Here is a 20603-nt window from a genome sequence, read left to right as displayed (position 1 = left end):
GTTTGTATCGGTTTAAATCATAAAGAAATGTTCAGGAATTGAATTCACTTTCGCCACACGAAAACTTCCGTCTTTGGCTGACTTCAGAAGTTCATCCGAGGTTTCCAACTATCTTGCTTCAATCAAGTCTCAAAGTCACCTACGAAGTAATTAATAATAACAAATAAAGACGATATAATATTTCAATACAGAAATAAAAGCTTAGGCTATGCGTCAGATTAATCAAAGAAAATGACTAGGTCAACGTATATGCAGCCCATGGAGCCCGTTGTTCAAGATCGGTGATTAGGTGAAAAGATCAGTGAAAGGTTTATTTTAGTTCTTTGGGATTGAATTGAAGTTGAGAGTTTAATAAGAAGACAGGTTTAGGTTAGGTTTAAATTACTGTTTATAACTTTCAAGGCAGGTTAACAAGGAACTCAGGAAAATAACTTTGAACGTAGATTTTATTCCGTGGAATCGTGACAGCTTCTCAAACATTAATTTACGCAACTTTTAAGCCGTCAAAGAATTGAGTCTGTCCTACGTCATCGTTTACGACAGACAAGTGAAAAGGTCCTAAACCATGAACATTATACTTGTCATATTCATAGGCCCCGCCCGGCGTGAAGAAGAATTTATTTCGAACTTACGACAATTGGACTCCGGAGTTCGTATCTCGAGGATCTAAGTCTTCTAAATCGTCAGTCACTAGATCTCAGGTATACTCTTGACATCGGTTATAATGAAACGTATAATCATATGATAAGGGATTAAAACAATTGGGTAGGCCTAACAGGTTTAACTTACATTGAATATTTTGGTATGTTTGACCTACAGTACACATTTCCTACACAGGCGTTGTTTGCCCTTGCCTGGTTCCACGCTGTACTGCAAGAACGTCGAAACTTCATTCCACAAGGCTGGACCAAGTTCTACGAGTTCTCACTTGGTGATCTGAGAGCAGCAGCAGACATAACCGATCGGCTTTGTGCAGGTAGCTCTGCAAAAAGTAAAGTTATTAATTTGGGGTAGTATACTCTTTAGTACGTAGTTGTAGGCTCAGAAGCGAAGCATTGTTTGGAACATGTCATTTAACCCGTTCCAGCATATTTTATGTTTTTCAACTTAAAAGAAAATAACGGAACGAATACATAATTAATTGCAGAATTTCTAGATACTGAGTTAGAAACTCTCCGACTTTCATTGAAGTGTGACTTTGCCTTTTTTGTTGTTTTGTTTGTATTTTTTCGTTTTTTCTCGTTTTCTTTTGTTTTCAATAAAACGTTCTCACTAGAACGACAACTCACTTTCCCAACGTCCATTTCAGCTCAAGAGGTGCAGTGGGAGTTCATGCACGGTCTGATGGAAAACGCAATCTACGGCGGCCGAGTAGATAACATTTTTGACATGAGGGTGATGACGTCATATTTACGTCAGTACTTTGATTCGACGCTGCTGTCTGGTTCGTCATCACGAAGTCGCGGAAAACGACTGGTGGCCAACATCACGCTTCCTCAGTCCACCAATATAAAGGTATTCAGCTTAAAACTCTTTCTGCAATTGATATGCTAAAGACTACTTATATATATTATACGTCGTTTATGTTTATTAACATATTTTGTATAGTTTGACATGATTTTTCTGTTAAGTATACAATTTTGGCCAACTTCATCGAAGAGCGCTCGCAAACGTCCTGAAAACATTTACATTTTGACTTTTCCGTATCTTTTAGGATTATCAAGACCTAATCGAGCAACTACCTGAGGACGATGCCCCGACTTACTTTGGTCTGCCAGCGAATATCGAACGATCAGCTCAGCGCGTCAACTCTCAGAAAGTAATTTCTCAGCTGAAGACTCTCATGAGATCGGTTGAAGCTGGAGCAAAATTCGACAGGTAAGTTTCGCAAGACAAATGTACAGATCCGATAACTTGGACGATTTAACTACTTTTGCGTTTTATTTTGGAAAATAAATAACTGGCAAAATTGTTCAGTCAATTTGCTTTCTGGTAGCTTTGTCATTAACTAATGTAGTTATTTATTAGATTGCGTCAGGGTTGATCTCGCCAATAACTACTTCTTCATATGTTATGAGTCCATTTTATCGAACTAGTGTTTTTCCATTGATACTCAGGGAAGCTTGGCAGTCCGAACTTGGGCCAATACTTCAGCTTTGGAAGCGATTGAACCAAGGCAGCAGCAGCGTGATACACGCCAAAGTTGAAATGCCGACTTTGTCAGATGATTCTCCAATCTTGCAATTTGTTCTGTTGGAACGTTATAATGCAATTAGACTTGTACAGAAAGTGCATCAGACTCTTTCAGCGCTAAGCAAAGTAATGAGAGGTTAGTGTGGTTTATTGTTGTCAATTAACATTATCAGATTTGTTTAATAGTTTCGTTTTTCGTCAAGATTATCGTTAGCGTATACAAGCTTGCCCTGTTTTCTACAAGTTGTACGACTTTGTTTATATTTAAAGTTTTCTTATTTTATTTTGAGTTTACAGCAAGGACTGCTTACCACAAATGTCAAAGATAGATTTTCAATCTAAACTATTTTAGTATTACACATATGGAAATGAGATTGCATGGTGAAAACTTAAAATGAGTTGATGTTACTGTTCTTATAACGCTTCAATCGCGCGTTTAAAATCTTAACGTTACTTTCTTGACTTGAACCAATCATCTGTAAATTGCTTTCAAATATCCAGACTCAATAAGTCCAACTAAGTTAACCATTTTTATGAAACTTTCCTTTCCAAATCAGGCACTCAGCTTCTTACCAAGGAGGTTCATCAGCTTGCCAACTCGATATTACAGCAACAGACACCCCTTCAATGGCACAGCATGTGGGAAGGTCCAGACGACCCAATGCAGTACTTGCACGCCTTGGTTGCTAAGACGATGGCGCTTCAGGTAACGAAGAAAGTTTTCATACGCCTTTTGTTTTTGGTGTTGTCATTGTTTAGCCACTTGTACCTACGGTTTGGTTCATTTCGTTGTGGAACTGCAAATCAATTAACCGATATCAATATTGTTGCTAAAATTCGCTTCCAATCGTTCTAATTCTAATCGGTACTCGAGCGAAAGGGGCTCATTAAAATATTATCATGGTTAGGGATGGGAGGAGAAAGCGCAGAGAGGATCACTTTTGGGATCAGATGAACTAAATCTTGCTGACCTCTTTCATCCTAACACTTTCTTGAATGCTGTTCGTCAAAAGACTGCTCGAGATAGTAAAATGTCGATGGATGAACTGAAATTCACTTGTTCTTGGAAAGGTCAAATTTCGGGGTCGAATTGCAATGTCAAGGTCAATATAAATTAATGAATGAGCACGCACGAAATCACAGGACACTTCGCTAAATTAGTTGAAATTTGTGTTTTGAAATAATGACCTATTGTCGCTGTTATTTGTTCAGATTGGAAACTTGCTGTTAGAAGGTTGTTCTTTTGACGGCATGCGGCTTTCAGAAAGTCAAAGGAACTCGGCAACTGTGTCTGCAGTTCCTCCGTGTTATGTGGCTTGGATAGCAAAGGTAAAACTATTTTTGATCTTGAACACATTGTACAGTTTTTACGTTCAGACCAAATATGACAGAGCGAAATGATTAATTGAGAAGTAATTGCTGCTTGCTGTTGCCTCGTAAGTGATAAACTGTTATTTTTATGTTTAGGACGCCACTAGTCCGTACAACTCAAACGAGACCATATCAATGCCGATCTACACCAGTCCCACTCGTGAAAGTATCGTCACCTGCCTTGACGTACCCTGTGGAGGCCAGCACATGACTTGGGTACAGAGTGGGGCTGCCTTACTGCTGCAACAACACTAGAGTAGCTCTCTGCTATCGTTTTGATGTTTTCAATTGCACAGTTGGACTTGCACAGCTAGTTTATGGTTATAGCTTGTGTGTGTCTACTGAACACTGTGGTGTTTGTATTTAGTTGTAGAGTTAACGTGACATGATCTATTTTTACTGCGTTAAATGTCTTTATAATATAGGCTAGTATCACATACCGAAAATGATTAGTAATGTATTTTTACGCTTGACACGATTTTTATTTTTTGTAAATCGTTTTCATTTAGCACGCACAACGTCTAGAAACTATAGCTTGTTTTTTTTCTATAAAATTGCTTTTTACTATGAACTTTGATTAGACGTGCAAATCTGTTCAATGCTTGATTGTCAACCTGATAGCAATACTTTATATCTTGTTTGGATTAATCTGGTTCGTATTAAAGTAGGATAGTTACTTTTGATTTATGAATGTTAGTAAATGAATATTATTGTATGCGCTACATTGTTCTATAAAGTAAAAAAGCCATAAAGTGTGTGTTTTTTTTATTTGGTTAAGTATTGTCGGTCAAAATATTCATTCCTCCTTAAACGTGGGGATATGATCAAGTCAGCAAATTGTATTTGCAAGCCTGATGTTTAAGAATTTAGTTGTTTTAGAAATAATAGAACCGTAAGTAGGAATACCAACATTTTACATTTTAACTGAAAGTGTTGTACAGTATCTATAAGTCATGTTTAAAAAGACCTGGTTAGACTCCCCCAATGTGTCCCATTTCCTTTTCGAGTACGAGATCGCTAGGTCGTCCGTGTATGCATCAAATATAATGAATAGTAAACCAGCCTATTGTAAGTCTGCCTTTGCAACTTTTGTAATTGTATTTTTCATTCATAAAGTTAAAAATGTTTTTCAAGGCAATACGTGATAAACAAAAAAGATTTGTTTCTTGTCGCATACGTGAAAGAGCAGTCATCACCTGAAAATGGCATAATATCTCTATTTGTGGCTTAGGGGTGGTTGGAAAATTTTGCATATATCATTTTAGACGGCTCTAGACACTAAATTAACACATTATAAAATATCGTCATGCGACTTGGAACTTCTAAACGCGGCGACTGCTAGGGTAATTTCAAGGCTATAAACAATACCAAACATACCGCGCTCTGATTACAGTGTAGAGCTCTTAGTTTTTACTTATTTGACGGCGCCTGAACTAGAGTTACAAATAGTTAAAAAATATCCAAGTGTGAAAAAATAAACTCGTGAAAGCGGCGGCTCCCCTTGTATATAGGCAACCAGCCAAGCCAGCAGCATTCATACTGCATATGAATACATTTTTCTTTTAATATTATTCAATGAAGCACTATGAGCAATTAATTAAATTAGGTTAACTATGACAGTAGGAAAATTGTAACAATTGAACAATGAGCTTGGACCAACAACTAACTCAGCAACAAATGGCCATTTGCTGATTATATACTTCCTTGCTTTGCTATATTGAAAATATTTTTTATTTCTATAAGTTGATGTTTGCAAATATGCCAAAAATAATACAATACAATGAAATTTCCATACATGACGCAACAACAATGTACTCGATACAATTTGTTAATAATTAACGACATACTTTGTAAATAATTATTTATCAACTAAAAAAAGTTACGAAACAAAAATTGTTAAACCTTTAGTTTATATCTCACAAATAAGATTGAACAAAAGCAAAACTTGCTTCTCTAAAACGAAACTTTTTGGATGATAATCATCTAGGGGCATCACTGTAGTGAAGTCCCATAAGTTTAAATAAAACACATTTGACATATTTTTAAAAGTTTCTCGCAATAACGTTTCATATCTCAGTATAAGCCATTCTTCAATCGATTCGACTACGTTCATTCCTCTAACAATAAACTTAGTGTTTGGGAAAGACTTGTGATGTCGAACAATGGCTTCTTTGAATCCCGACAAACGGCGGACATACAAAGAAGTTTCATAATCTATCAAATGCGTCCCAATGTTAAAGAATACGTAAACTTGACCTCGTTTAGCAACTCGAATTCCATCAATGGAATCACTTATATAAGGTCGGCTACTTGGAGGACCTGGATTTCTAAGAGGCGGTCCATGGGCTCTGTAGTATAGCGTTATATTACTATTGCCATCTTTACTTCGTGCTGTTTTCGGTTGTTGCCAAACTATACTATTATCTGGACCATAAACATTTAGACTAAATCTGTTGGCAAAATTATAGAAAAACTGTCTGATTGTCGAATCACCAAACATATAAACTTCTTTGCGGTCCAGACACATTCGAAAATCTTGTTTACTTTCAATTATTTTTGAGTCCAATGTCCTTATCCAATTTCCTTGGTGCAAATAGACCGATGGCGACGAGGCATGAAAAGTGCTTGACTCGTTGTGTTCCATTCCATTGAAAACATTTACTTGTATTCCTGATCCTATAATTTCTGCCAAAGTGCCGTAGCGTTTCGGAAATTGCAATTTTTCATTATACGGTGGTTTGTTGAGTTCATAATTATTAATCATCCAAGTAATTGGTGAACACTTTCCTGAAGGTGGTAAATTGCAAAACCAAGTTTCTCCGTTTCTGGGATTACCGTAGTCACACATGAGCTTGTCTTCGTATCTGCACACCAAAACGCCAGCATATGAAAAGCAGCAATGATGAGTATTTTCGCAATTTCTTACAGTAAATGTCCACTTCATCTTATAGCAAAAGTACTTCCCAGCTAACATTTCTAAAGCAATATGGAGAAATTTTCTCAAAGTTTAATACATTAAACACGATTTTGTGATACCCTGCTGTAGAAGCAAGCTGGCTGTAAACAAGCAATTATATTACATTTGGTTCGCACTTACCCGTTGTAGATATTTAAATTCACATTGCATTCTACAATTTCCTTCGTTTGTAAAGTTGCCGAATAGTTATGTCCTTTGTGATTCTGCATGGAAGTAAAATCTATCAACCCAGCAATTCCTTCCAGTGACAATACTAGCTTCACTTCTAAGGTAAACGTGCCGGCCATTAAAAGCGGAACTTGCAAAGTGTAAGATCCATTCAAATGGTCTTTAATGTCACAAGCAATTCCATCTGTCAATGCTCCGTCTGGTGCCTTTCGAATTAGCCTTGCTCTGAAGTAATCACCTCCAAATGTTTTGTTTCCATTCAATCTGTCCTTTGCTTGTAAATGAGCTACCAGAGTATCTCCTACTTTGAAGTTTTTAACGTTTGTCCCCAAACTAACTGTTGATGTATGCCATGTAAAAGCTTCAGGATTCAGGATTTCATCCCCGCCATACGAGTAGGCTGACCATATTTGTCCTTGTAGATAAGTCCATAATAAGCAGAGAATGGATCCAAACTTTCACTGGGCGGGATGACATATGCGGGTAAAAGTTTTAAGGGATAATTTTGTTTAACAGAAATATTATTTTCTATTGACTGGTTCAAATATGTGCTTGCAAACAGAACCACATAGAAGCAGGCGGCAACGACAACGGCAAATAATTGCTTTTTCTGCATAAACAATTTCAAACAGTTTTGCAACATTATGGCTTCTGCTTAGTTTTTCTTTGATATTGAAAACAATTAAGTTATAGTTAAGCATATAAGTGACTGTGTTACTTCAGCTTATAACCAAACATTATTTATATTTAGCAGCAACAGTTAACTTAACTTGTAATATGTCTTCATCAACTGAATTTCTTTAGATTAGATTTTTAACTGACTGCAGGATTGCTTTCGATAAGTATATTTAATAAAGTGACGAAGTTGCTGTACCCTCGCATGCTTTCCTATCACGCTGATGGTATCGCTGTAAAGCGTATTTAGGAGCCAACAAGGTAAAAAGTGGACAATGATTAAACCTTATTCTATTTCGATAGCAACTCTTTGTTTGAAGGGTGAATAAAAAACATTTATCCATACCTGTAGGTCTAATTCAGTCATAACGCCGTCGCCATCAGTTTACATGTTTGTTCGTTTTTCAATCGTTCCTTCGTTCTTTCTGACATGTGCTTGTAAATACATCTCTAAATCATTTACTGGTTTCGGTTTATCACTTAATTGTCTGTACTATTTATTGTAATGGTGAATTTGCTACCAGCGTGAAGCTGGTTACCTGTTCCCTATAGCTGGTTACTTATTCAATACTTGAAGCTGGTTAATTACCGTACCCTGGCTACTTATTCAAATTGTAAAGTTGATTAACGGTTTCTTTGTTATTTATCCATTTACTTTTTTGCAGCTGAAGTTGGTTTACGGTTACTATATACACTCTAACAATGGAAGAATGAATTAGGCCACCGTTTGATAAGATGAATGACTGTGTCACTTTTGTTCACTCTTTCCAGTGTTTTGTGCCAGGCAATTTTTTCTCTGCGTTTCGATTCAAGCATTGAGCGAATCTCTGGAATTTCTTTTCTCAAGTCTCACTAATTAGCCTAAAATATACCAAATCGTTTCGTACAAGTAATATAATACATTTCATCCGTCATTTTTATTTTTTGTTAGGCCGTTCATAGTTATTATAAAAACATTTTTTGATAGTATACTTAGGTTTTTAGTTGAGCATGTACAATATTTCAGTATCCCGGGTCACGGTCACAGAAGAAAATTACGTTATATACAATATCCAATGTAAGTAGTATAGAGTCGCCACCCTAAGAATTCGCCACCCTAAGAACTTTAAGGCAATTCTTAAGGCCATTAAGACAATTGCCTTAGTTTATGGTTCGTGAGCGACACCACGCGGAAAAATAAATCTTGAAAGGGAGAGTGTGGTGAATCTTGAAATCTTGAAAGGAAGAGAGTCTGGTAGTTGTTATAATCTAGTTTGTAATAGATTGCAAAATCTAGTTTGCAATAACATTATAGAAAAAAAAAAATTAACCATTCCAAACAAAACAGTGCGCGTTATGATGAAAGTCATGCGAATGCGTTGCACTCAATCAATTCGCGTCCAGTTGTGATTTGGTTGTTTCCAGAATCTAGAGGGTTGAAGCGAAGACAATTAGACTAGCCTTTATGAAGGGAAAGGAGTAATCAGACTATTGCCAAAACGCTTTGAAAGGGTTATCGCGGCTCAAGTTAGTGCTGAACCTAACGTCTTGCACAATCTTTATGAAAGAAAGGTTATACGGGGACATTTTTGATGGGTATATAATCGCTTCCCATCTTAGGTAAAATCATTTAAATCGGTTATAAACCATAACAAGATTCAAAAGTCTGATTTACGGTGTTTCAATATTGATTAACGATTTTCACTAACCAATTGAACATGAAATTTAAGGTCACCAATGAAGTAGCTTTGAACAAATCCAGTGATGTATATTTGGCTGAAGTTGCATTGGAAGTGTCGGCTGAAATCTGTGAAGTAATACAATAGATTATAACGTGGAAACGGGTGTATCTTGGAAATGACACATTTGGCTTGTCTTGACTTTTTGAAAATTTGGAAATGCTTTTACCTGTTTGTCTGCTTTATTGGCACGTTGCCAAATCTCGTCAGTTAGTTCCACTTTATTGATGCGAGCCAGAAGCTTTGAAACTTTTATTCCTTGTTTATCTTTTTTCTTGATGAAAAACCATCTCGGCGATTCTAGGATAATCAACGCGATTAGGAGGAAGGAAAGACCCAGAAGAGTGGAAACAAACTGAAACATAAAAGAACGAACATATTTCCAAAAGCATTTTTACAAAATGGTAAAACTTGCCTATTTTTAGCCTACAGTTATTTCATGCTAATCTCTCCAGTTGTAAGCAATTCCACCCATAATCATGTATCCAAGTGCAAAGAACGTTTGATAAAACAGGTCAAAAAATGTCATCCACTTCTTTCCCACTATCTCCACGACTATATTATTAAAACAAAGACATTTTAACATACACACTTACAGCTCCAGCTGACTTGGAAAGTTTGTTTGTTTTCTGTCGTAAAAGTTTTGCAAAATAAATTGATTAAATGACAACGATATAACTTCAATAAATAATCTCACTGTAGACAAATGTCCCTATAGTGGTCCAATAACCGAACGTTGCTATGTCGTTCTCAAAACAATATTAAGTGCGATGGGTCAACTGAAAGCGAGCCCAAACATACAGCACAGAAAACCAACGCAAGTTAGCAAACTGCAAAATTTGCGTCCGAAACTATGAAAGAAACAACAGGACAATATTTCATCAATATATATTATGTTCATTTGTGGTACGATCGAACATATACCTCCACACGGAGTATAAGCCTACATGCGAAATACCTTTATTTTTGTAATCAGAAAATACAAAATAAAAGCTAGCCTATAAGTTAAAATATCTTCAATAGTTGAGAAATAGATATTAGAAGTGAACTTACGCATCCGCAAAATTTCCGAAAACAATGAATCCGATTAGGAAGCTAACGTAGTACATTGACGTTGAAACCGTGTTTAAATATTTGTCAAACTGAAACACAAAGCAAACGTTCTGCATTTTTGCAGCCCTAAACAAATTAACCATCAACACATATAGAGATTACCTCTGTTACTACAGTTTCCGTGAAGATTGATGTATCATAGTGGTATCCATTGTCACAGTTAATCGTCGAAGCTGATTGATTCACGCAACTTAGTGACCCATCACATGTGTTAAGCTCGTAAGTGTATCTTGAAACAGAAGTCAAAGTTATCTGAATACTGCATCATATTGCACAATAGTTCTACTGTACTATTGTCACTGTACTATTGTCTAAGGGTGGTACATTACACCTAAGAATACAGTTTTAACTTGAAAGCAGAAACGCTTTTTGCTGGCATGTCACATGAAAAATCGGTCATAGGTGTTTTGGATTTGCGAGATGACATATTGGCTAAATATATGTGTGTATATAAAGCTACAACTCATTGACTCGTAAAAGCCGTTTTCACTAAATTTATTTTAAATCTCTTAACACCAGTTATGCATATACAAATCCAATCTCGAATGAATCAACTTACCTAACGTCAGAAGTGTTCGCAATAAATACGGTCACTAAGCTATTAAAGCCGACAATCAAGTTGTAGTAACTCCATAGAACACAAATGATGATTTGCACTGGTTCTATCTGTCTCAAGGTTTCTAGAATAACTTCGACATATTAGGATATAAATTAGGCTACAAACTTTGAAATAAGGAATACAGGAAAAATCATACTGAAACATAACAAAATACCGCAACAATAAATATGCATCTGGAAGACGTTTACTGCTATTTCTTTTGCACTAGATTCCATTGGTTCAACAGGAAGTCGTTTTTAAATTGTATAAGAGCTAAAATATGTCTTTGATTTACAAACTCTACTTATGAGGTTGTATCCACAATCTAGAGAGCACCACTTTATCCAACTTCTTAAGAGCATTTGGAAGTATTATTGTCATTATACTTTTAAAATATCCACATTTATTACATCATATACTCTTCTAACAACATGTGATGATGAATAAACAGCTATTGTGGGTTTTCAAGAGGAGATGAGTAATTGATTAGTGGATACTGAAAAAGTATTGAGACTTTTTATGGATAAAAACGTTTAAGAAACTGACTGACAAACTCAGCCATCCGTTTGTGAAAGAAACTTGATAGTCTGACAAAATCAATAAAACGTTTGTGTGTGGAAAAAGAGAATAAGATGGCTACTCAAAACTGCTGTAGCAGTTTTACGGTAACTCTCAAACGGTGTACCGACACTTAATCACGCGACACTTAATCACGCGACGCTTAATCACCAACACATAATCACTAAGACACTTAATCACGCGACACATAATCACTAGGACATTTAATCACGCGACACATAATCACTAGGACATTTGATCACGCGACTTGGATACTTAATCACGCGACATTTAATCACGCGACACATAATCACTTGGATGTCGGAAAAGCGTGAGGAAAATTCAGTAATTCAAGCTCGGTGATTTCGATTCCGTTTAGTGATACTACCAGCTTCACTTCAAAAGTATACGTGTCAGCTATTATAAGTGGAACTTGCAAAGTGTAAGATCCATTCAAATGGTCTTTAATGTCAAAAGCAATGCCATCTGTATGAATCTGTATGGCATAATTGGTATTGGGGTAAACCCCCTGGCCATCACGAACCTATAACATTTTTAAACGAGAGACCATTTTACGTTTTCAGTCTTTTTCATTTATTGGATTTCCTTTGCGACTACGTATATCATCTGCAACCTACACAGAAAATTAATATGATAGATTAATAATTAATAGAAGATTAATAGGCGGGTGCACCACGTTTCAAAATCGATTTATATAACTTTAAGTTTATAAGTTTTACACGGCGTATCAGAAATTAACATTATAATTGGTTGCTGTATTGTCCATATAGCTATAAAGCGGTATTTCAGACGTAAAAACACAAAAGTTTTGCGCTTTGCGTATTTTGGTCGGAGTGAACAAGCTTGGGAATTTTAAAACAAATTTTAAAGCCTTTTGGCTTCTCTCAACGCAGCCCTAAATACGCCACTGCATGTTAACTAGGCCTTTACATAGTTTTACTTGCTAACCTAATGTTACAGTGATGGTTATTGGTATTTTTAAATTTTCATGCTGACGCTTTTATTTTAAGTATAGGCTAGTTGCTCAATTCTTTATCGACTGAATAATAACGGCAGCTGGCTAGCCTAATTAGGCTTACAAATAGGTGTTGGAGTTCATAAAGCTAAACTTGATACATATGCGCTTAAATTATAATTTTATTAATGAAAGAGTCCCACCAAAGCTGGGCCCCAGAGCACTCCACCATGTAAATCTGGCGCTGACTATATGCTATATGAACTATTCCAAATGCAGGAAATAACCTAGAATATCAACACAAAAAAACAAATAAAAAATGCGTGTGTTAATCGGAACTTGCACAACGGTTTTCTCATTAACCAAGGCTCGAGAATTATTGCCAAATGTCGGTGACAAATAGTCGCCGACTTTAGATCGTTCCGCAGTCCCAGTATAAAGATTATAATACCATACCAAGCAAGATGTATTGGTCATTTAAATAAAATAAATGTAATTGAAGCAAAATTCTACTGAGATGTCATTTTTTCAGTAGGCTCTGCTCTCTAAAATCTTTTTTAATTTTCACCTCTCCGTGGCAGATAAAGGAGATGTGTTATGCGCCGTTGGTGGCGCTTGCTAATAGAGTCGTTGTAGCGAACTGATGGTCGTTGAGAGATGAAAATAGAAAAAAGAAGTTCGTAAATTTGTTGAGCTACAAGGGCGGGAAGTTCCGAGTCGCTTTAATGTTTGTTACTGATTATTGTTTGTGTAAATTTGCCAATTACCCTTTTAAGAATCATTCTTTTTCTCAAACTTGTTCTAAAATGTTTTTTAAATGTTTTTGATTTTACCAGCATAGAAAATTGAGTAAATTAGTAACTGATCTGATTAAAATTACCTGCAATTTCTGGCCATCAGTTCATTGTTTGCAATTTCATAGTGTGCTGCCTAGCTGTAGAACCTGAGGGCCGAAGCAGCTTTTCTAGTTTGCGTACCATTGTCTAAAGAAAACTATGTCGAGGAAAACATTAACGCGACTAGGTGGCCATGTCCATGTACAAACTGGGTCTAGTATACAAGTGCACAACCAAATGACGTCACAATTTGAGTAGCTCGGGCCTAGTATATTAAGGAATCTTGTGGTTGTGCACTTGAATACTGGACGTTAAAAACAAAGGTTATCAGCCATAGTGGAAAGTGTAGCAACTGCACGCACGAGGTTCAACAGCCACGCCGATTAATAATACCAGTGAATAAACTAAGAAAAGCTGTTTGTTTGAACGTCAATTTATAATTGTTACACAAAGAATTAAGGCTTCAGTGCATGACATCACGCTAAAACTTATGTCTTTGTGTGCATAATTAACCTATTTTTCAAAAACTGCCTAATTTCAGCCGGGGTTATTAGTACCATATCCTGCACAAGTTTCTGAAGATAAATATCTTACCATATTGAGTAGGCCAAGGCCTAGCTTAGTCTAGAAAAATAGGCCGACTGATAAAACATATGTATCTAACTTTAAACTTCAACTTTTGGTTTTGGGTTGTTTTCAATACCTCAGTTATCTGCCAATAGTCAAGAGTGCGATGCCTGCGTGGACATGCTGATTCTTACAACTTGGGCCACTGGCGTAAATATCAGTTGTAGCCTTTCTGGGATGGTGCCACAAAATCATGTCTCAAAGAACAAGCATAAAAGAATTGCAAGCCAACCAATGGCAAAAGCTTTGCAAACAACTCTATTCATTAAATTAAATATTAGGCTAGGCGCTAGGCCTATTACAACAGAAAATAATTATAGTTTTAATATTGGCGTGGCGTAAAGCATTTACCATAATTTTTGGCGTAAAACTCCCTGGTGGTAAAATGCACGCTTCCCATACAGGTGTTTCAGCCTAAACACATGTTCACCTACTGAATGAAGTTATTAAATCCCTCTTACTTTTGTACTTTTGCATACAGTAAAAAAGCTTTTATTTGTGTGCTTATTTTGATACTGGCCTTGTAGGTAGGCCATAACTGATAATTTTGCAAAGTGAGCATAGAAAATCACTTATGCACCCAAACTCATTAATTATGATTTTGCACACTTGGTCTACTCTGATACAAACTTTAACTGACTGTAAAATGCTCATTACCTAGAATTTGGCCATCATATCCCCTCAAGATGTTGCAAAAAGTGTCATCTTTTCCAGTATGGCAGACTGGTGCCAGATCATGATGTAAACATACTTTTTAGGTCACCAAAAGTTTATTTTATCAAAGGAATAAGATAAGATTGCCATCAAAGCAAAATCAAAATATTAGACCAAGAAATTACGTTAAAATCTTAATCAGAATTGTAAAGAAAATATCCTAGAGTTAAACTTTAATTGGAAATCAATTTAAAAAGTCCAATTCTTCAAATGAGCTTAATACAAGTTTGTAGAGAATTATTTGGTTAAAATGACATAACTATAGCTGGTTGTTGAAAAATCAGTGCTATGTTAGTTATCGGCCGGACCACAGAGTATGGCAGGAGCACACCGGATATTTTTTTTCCAAAACGTTATTGCACACCGGCAGGATTAAATGACATGCGCGTTAGGTATAAAGGCTGCACCTTCCTTATGACGACCACAAGTACACATCGGCTGGTTTGTTGCAAACCAAAATTTTACTTCTGCATCCCCGAAATCTTGGTGAAAACTGCCATTGGCTACTCTGCAGTCCGGCTTACCGGTAGTTATCTGCCTGTGATGTTTAGTTGTCATAACAGCTAAAGTTTTTCATAAATTATTGACTGTATGACATTTACACCTGATGGGGTTTACTTAGTTGTTAAGTTAATGTAGGCAATTGAGATGAATAATGCAACCAGAATATAGAAAAATGTAATAGATTTTCTTGTCGTTTGTTTACTAAAGTATTATTGTTTCCACAAGTGACGCAGGCGTTAACATAAGCCCTAACATATAAATTGTCCTAATATCCATGCCTTATTAAAACCATACTTGTATTTTCTTTTTTAAAAAGTTATTTAATATAAGAATATTAAATGGTTTTAAGAATTGGTTTTAAACATTGATGCTATGATTTTGTTGCTGGATTGGAAAGTGGTTTCATAAGTGTTTAAGTATAAGTTACTTAACTAGGTGCCAGCCCTTTACTGGTGTTAATACAATCTAAAATTTTAATAGAATTGTATAAAAGGCATTTAACAGGGAAATCACTGTTTCATCAAAAATCAAGTTAAAATGCTTTTAATACATATTGGTACAAAATTTTTCAATGCATATATTATTATAATATTGAATACTTGCATTGACATAGATTGATTGGTTAAACTTGAATCTTGTAAGCTTATTCTTAACGAACGAATATATGCAGAAGGTCAAACAAAAACACAGTAACTGGTCCAAACCAATATGTATATATATCCATACATTTATTTTTTCCACATATAGGCTGCAACTGAACTTGCATAGCTAAGTCCTTTGCAAATTTGTGCTATATGTTTGGTATACAGTATATGGTATATTTTATGTGATATTTCAATATATATATGATTAAATTTTGACGTCAAAAAATGTTTAGACAATTTTATATGCTTTATATTATTGGAAACTCCTAATTTCATTTTTGGTTAATTCACAGGTACTCAAAGCAACTTAACAAGCTTTTGGTGAAGTGCATACATGCAATTTATAATAGATATAATATTTTTCAGTTGTATATACTCCCTAGTAACCTTGGAAAACTGAAATTAATTTATTGGGCTCATTTGGCTAAGTTACCAAGCTTCCATTGTACTATTGAAAAAAACTGTAATTCTTTTTGATATATCTTTGTATTACCACATGAATATAGAGTACTAGCTATTTTCTGATATACGTAAGCCTACGTTTTTTTTTAATTAATGCTTTCACTTAGGCTGGGAATTAATCTACCGGTACTTAAAATCAACTAAAATTTATGTTGTTGTAATTTGGCATTGTCTGTGAAAGATGGAAGCATTTGAAAGAGCACCTCCAGAATCTCTGCAAGATCTGTTGGACCTTGACACATCAAATCCCGAGAATATTGAGAAGATGGATATAAGTGAAAACAATGTTCATGATGATACTGATGATGCTCTTGAAACAATGCTTATGGAAGAGGACGATAATATTCGAAGTCAGGAAGCTGTTGTGTCTTCAGCAGATGTGATTGACGCGCAACCTGTGCTTAATTCCCCAATGCAGCATACCACAATGAATACTCCTCAAAATAAAATGGTGACAGTAAGCCAACCCATACAAGTGCTTACACAACAAAAACTTGGCACCTCTGGAGTAGTGACGAAGTTCATTGTTAAAAAGACTGCCACATCTGCTGCCAAGACTAACCATGCTGTGCTGGCTACAACTGGTACGACCCAAACCAAAACAACAACTGGATTACAAACAATAACATTAGGAAACAACCTGACACTCTCTCCCATTAAAGGTGGCTTTAAGATACCAATTTCACCACTGAAGAATTCCTCCTTGAAGGTATCCATGATTCCTGCCTCTTCATCAAGCACTTCTAACACATTAAGAACAATTAACTTTAATAAGCTTGTAGGTGGAAGTCGTCAACAAGTTCAAGCTAAATCGAATTTCCAATTTCAAACTTTGGCACCTAATCATAGAGTAAGTGTGTCTAATATTCAAAGGTTTCCTCAGAATGTTGTTGTTCAACAACCTCAGCAACTTCAAGTGCCTGCGCAAAGGCTGCAGTGTGTACGACTCATGCCAACTGCCAATGCTTCAAATGGGTCTGTTGCTGGTATAAGCAATGTCATAGCCACCCAGGCAAGTTCAACCTTGCCTATTGGAACTGCAGTTTTGCAAACCCAGAGAGTACAGCCATTTATTAACATACAAACTGCGCCTAATACCATGCAGACACTGCAGAGTCAAGTACAAGTGCAAACTACACCAGTGCAACAGCAGAAGCCTGTACATCAGCGTTTAATAATGCCTGCTACATCACTTCAACTTAACCAACCAGTTGCAAATATATCTCCAGGCACTGTCTTACAGTCTGGGAACATGGGCTATGCAATGGTGCCAGCAAAATATGTTGAGCAACTGAAAAAGCAACTAAGTGGGCAAATGTTTCAACAAAATAATGAAACAAGTTCGAGCCCAACTTCAGAAGCCAGTAATCTATCGATTCAGCAAGGAAACCTAAAAGTTCCCATGAATGGCAAAATTCGTAAGCCATGTAATTGCACTAAGTCTATGTGCCTTAAGCTTTACTGTGAGTGCTTTGCCAATGGCCATTTTTGTGATGGATGTAACTGTATTAACTGCCACAACAATCTGGAATTCGATGGCGACCGTTCCAAAGCAATTAAGTCTTGTTTAGAAAGAAATCCGATGGCGTTCAGACCTAAAATTGGACGTGGCCGAGATGACAATAGAACACATCAAAAAGGATGCAACTGCAAGCGATCAGGATGCTTAAAAAATTACTGTGAATGCTATGAAGCGCGCATTCCTTGCACTTCGAAGTGCAAATGCATTGGTTGCAAAAACATTGAGGGGGAAAGCACTGCCAACCTGGAGCAACACTCTTTGATGAATCTGGCAGATGCAGCTGCTGTCAGATGCCAACAGCAAGCTGCGGCTCGATCTAGAATTTCGACACAAATTGGTGAAATACGATCCGTGCGTCCAAAGCCCCAAATTAGTCAGTCCTTGGCCAACGAAAGACTGCCATACACATTTTTTACACAAGAAGTTATTGAAGCTACCTGCACGTGCTTACTGGCACAAGCAGAAGAAGCGGAAAAGACAAATCGTTCAATACCGGTTGCAGAAATGATGATCTTGGAGGAATTTGGAAGGTGTCTAATGCAAATTATTCAGGCCGCAAGTAAAGCTAAAACCGTTTCTCATGCAGGGACTTAACAATGCTTGATACAAAAAAGTCCCCAACAGTGCCTTTAACCTTGTTAAGTTTGAGTAAGGTAAATGGATAAAAGACAGAAAGTTGTGATTCAATTTATTGCTAAATTTCAATTCCTTAATCCAAATGACATAGCAGCACTATGTTTCGTAATGAGTATAATTTTTCTTTGTAACATTAAATATTATCTTTTTACATATTCACCTTGAATGAACTCAAACTCTGAATAATTGTGGCAGAAATGGTAATGGGTAATTTTTTGCCTATAACATGCACCACCGTAAAATAACTCAGATAACATTTCAAAATCATACAACTGCCGTTTTCAAAGCTTTCAACTTCTATCCAAAGCGTAATGTAAGATTATTACAAATGTGTGAAAAACTTCTAAATGCTATTTACTGTTATTGAAAAATTTTATAATGTATATTTTTGATTTGTTTTAACAAACCATTTAGAATATAAATGTTTTAAGCTATTTTTATGCGACATTTGTACAGAAGTTAAATTTGCTGTTAAAGCATATATATTTTGCATTTACTTTAATGGTTGTTGTGCATTGAACTTACTTTCTGACCTCAATATAACTAGATTAATGACAAAAACGAATTAGAGCTACCCCAAAATGTTTTAAGACCTACCATGAATTTTCTAGGTTTTGAAGTACATACATTAAACGTTACAGTTGCACCATAGAAAGTTACATTTTTAACTTGTGACAAAATTTGGCAACATAACAAAATGTATGTTGCTTATTTTTAATGAAAACATTTGAAATACACCAACTGATGGTTTTTGTTGAAAAAAACATAAAATGTGGTTTTAAGTCATTTTGCGGAAGCTGTAAGTGATATTAAAATTATAGTTTACCAGCTAGAAGTGGTAAGGTTTTTAACCCAGAACCAGTGTCATATTAAGCAGATTTTAGTTCCAATCCATTGCTTATAATACCTGTTAAAACTGTTTTCTTGATACAATGTTATTCTTCATTTTCTACTGCTTAGTGATTTCAATTGCATGTTGTGAAGTACAAGGCTTCAGTTTTAATCCATTTTCTGATCATTTGTGACAACATTATTGATTTTTATTACAAGTTATTCATAAATTGGAATAAACTTAGTTTTAAGGAGACATCGCGAAAGCTGTCAAAAGCAAAAATTTACATTGCTCTTTCTAATTATTTTTTGATGAAAGACTTGTGGTAAATGCAGCCCCTGCAGGCATTGTCCGTTTTTTTTTTTGTCTTGTTTGCCTGTTGAAGCTCTCATTTTTTACGTTGGGTGTTTTGCGTAATATGTGAAGACTGTGCTTCCGATTCTTTAATATTCTTTCAGGAAATTTTATGTTTTCGGAAATACATCACACCCAAAACCCACCTTAAACGTAGTTTGAGCATCACGTGCTTTTACGCAAAACGCGCTGTTTTGCTGTCCAGCACAAATAATTTCGTTGTGTGTAAGGTTAATAGATATTTACAAGGAAATTACGTTTGGCAGAAAAGGTTTCTAAATAGCCTATTGAGGCATATAATCAGCATAAAATGAATACAAAAAATAAACTATCGGTAGACTACTTATTTGGTTTTCCAGCTATCACTGAAAAAATCAAATATTAAGCGAGTAGACGACCTTACAATATTTTGCTTTATGACGTTTCAAAATTATACACCATAAACTGCCGCTACTGTACATATAAACATGAAAATACAATCCGTTTCGAAATATTTTAAAGCAATTTTTGAGGCTTATGTCTGAAATTTTTTGCGCTCCGTCCCTTTTTGGCAGGGTGGTTATTGAGAGAACTTTACATTTTGCTTTTAAAAACGTTTGTTCCCCTCCGTTCAACTGATTCCTAAATATGCCACTGCGGAAGCGTTTGGCGACGGAACGCGTCCTTCTTTTTAGTGATGAAAATATGGTAGCATTATTATTGTTACAACTTTCAGGGCAGGCCTCGTTTGTTTTACGTCATCGCTTCCAAAGTCCCGATGTTTGTTATCGTTGGGTTGTTTTACCGTTTCGACTTCGTATATTTTTACTTTATCATCGTGCCGTTTTAATTACGCCAGCCTTGCTAAATTCAGATTAAGAAAAAACATATTCCGAAGACAAATATATTTGAGATATACCATGACGGCATTTCAATTGTTTTCGGGCAGATTGGTTACACTTTTCTATACCAATTAAAGCGGTCTTTCTTGAACAGGTTTTGACCAACTTTTTGCAGGAGTTCAGTGAGTCGGTCTCGGGGGTTCGACATGGAACACACATCAAACACGAGGTGTGATTTTGAATTTTAACGAAGAGTTTGGTAAATGTGCCTCTCAGTTCTTTTCACCACGATGACGAGCAAGTT

The 20603-nt window shown here is 35.9% G+C and overlaps 3 protein-coding genes across 5 annotated transcripts in view; 2 read left to right on the top strand and 1 right to left on the bottom strand.

Moving 5' to 3' along the window:
• LOC143450011 (cytoplasmic dynein 2 heavy chain 1-like) overlaps nt 1-4321 on the top strand; it is a 32975-nt gene extending 28654 nt beyond the window's left edge. For both annotated transcript variants that reach the window (XM_076950507.1, XM_076950434.1), the window contains 10 exons: nt 36-146; nt 594-701; nt 838-976; nt 1310-1515; nt 1715-1878; nt 2118-2329; nt 2751-2899; nt 3102-3296; nt 3406-3522; nt 3661-4321. In XM_076950507.1, coding sequence (XP_076806622.1) covers nt 36-146; nt 594-701; nt 838-976; nt 1310-1515; nt 1715-1878; nt 2118-2329; nt 2751-2899; nt 3102-3296; nt 3406-3522; nt 3661-3819 — 1560 coding nt within the window. In that variant the 3' untranslated portion in view covers nt 3820-4321. The remainder of the gene's footprint in view (nt 1-35; nt 147-593; nt 702-837; nt 977-1309; nt 1516-1714; nt 1879-2117; nt 2330-2750; nt 2900-3101; nt 3297-3405; nt 3523-3660) is intronic.
• Nucleotides 4322-4854: 533 nt separating this feature from the next.
• On the bottom strand, nt 4855-7416 carry LOC143458597 (NXPE family member 3-like). 2 transcript variants are annotated; one of them, XM_076955403.1, is made up of 2 exons: nt 6662-6798; nt 4855-6540 (listed from the first exon to the last, which is right to left on the bottom strand). In XM_076955403.1, the coding sequence occupies exon 2, from the start codon at nt 6536-6538 to the stop codon at nt 5474-5476; it is 1065 nt and encodes a 354-aa protein (XP_076811518.1). In that variant the 5' UTR covers nt 6539-6540; nt 6662-6798; the 3' UTR covers nt 4855-5473. The 2 variants fall into 2 exon arrangements, with proteins under 2 accessions (XP_076811518.1, XP_076811508.1); XM_076955393.1 differs by having other exon boundaries at nt 4860-6428; nt 6662-7416.
• A 5741-nt stretch (nt 7417-13157) lies between these two features.
• On the top strand, nt 13158-19379 carry LOC143462384 (protein lin-54 homolog). Its single transcript, XM_076960529.1, has one exon. The coding sequence runs from the start codon at nt 16316-16318 to the stop codon at nt 18248-18250; it is 1935 nt and encodes a 644-aa protein (XP_076816644.1). The 5' UTR covers nt 13158-16315; the 3' UTR covers nt 18251-19379.
• Nucleotides 19380-20603: the final 1224 nt, after the last annotated feature.

Source organism: Clavelina lepadiformis, chromosome 1 (assembly GCF_947623445.1).
Source record: "Clavelina lepadiformis chromosome 1, kaClaLepa1.1, whole genome shotgun sequence".
Lineage (NCBI taxonomy): Eukaryota > Metazoa > Chordata > Ascidiacea > Aplousobranchia > Clavelinidae > Clavelina > Clavelina lepadiformis.
The sequence above is the reverse complement of the archived record's forward strand: the minus strand, read 5'-3'. Positions and strand labels throughout refer to the sequence as shown.

Coding starts and splice junctions, on each gene's coding strand:
- LOC143462384 (XM_076960529.1), top strand. CDS start 16,316: ATGGAAGCATTTGAAAGAGCACCTCCAGAATCTCTGCAAGATCTGTTG.
- LOC143458597 (XM_076955393.1), bottom strand. CDS start 6,828: ATGGCCGGCACGTTTACCTTAGAAGTGAAGCTAGTATTGTCACTGGAA. Junction 6,429..6,661: donor AATTTAAATATCTACAACGG/GTAAGTGCGAAC, acceptor TTTGGTGTGCAG/ATACGAAGACAAGCTCATGT.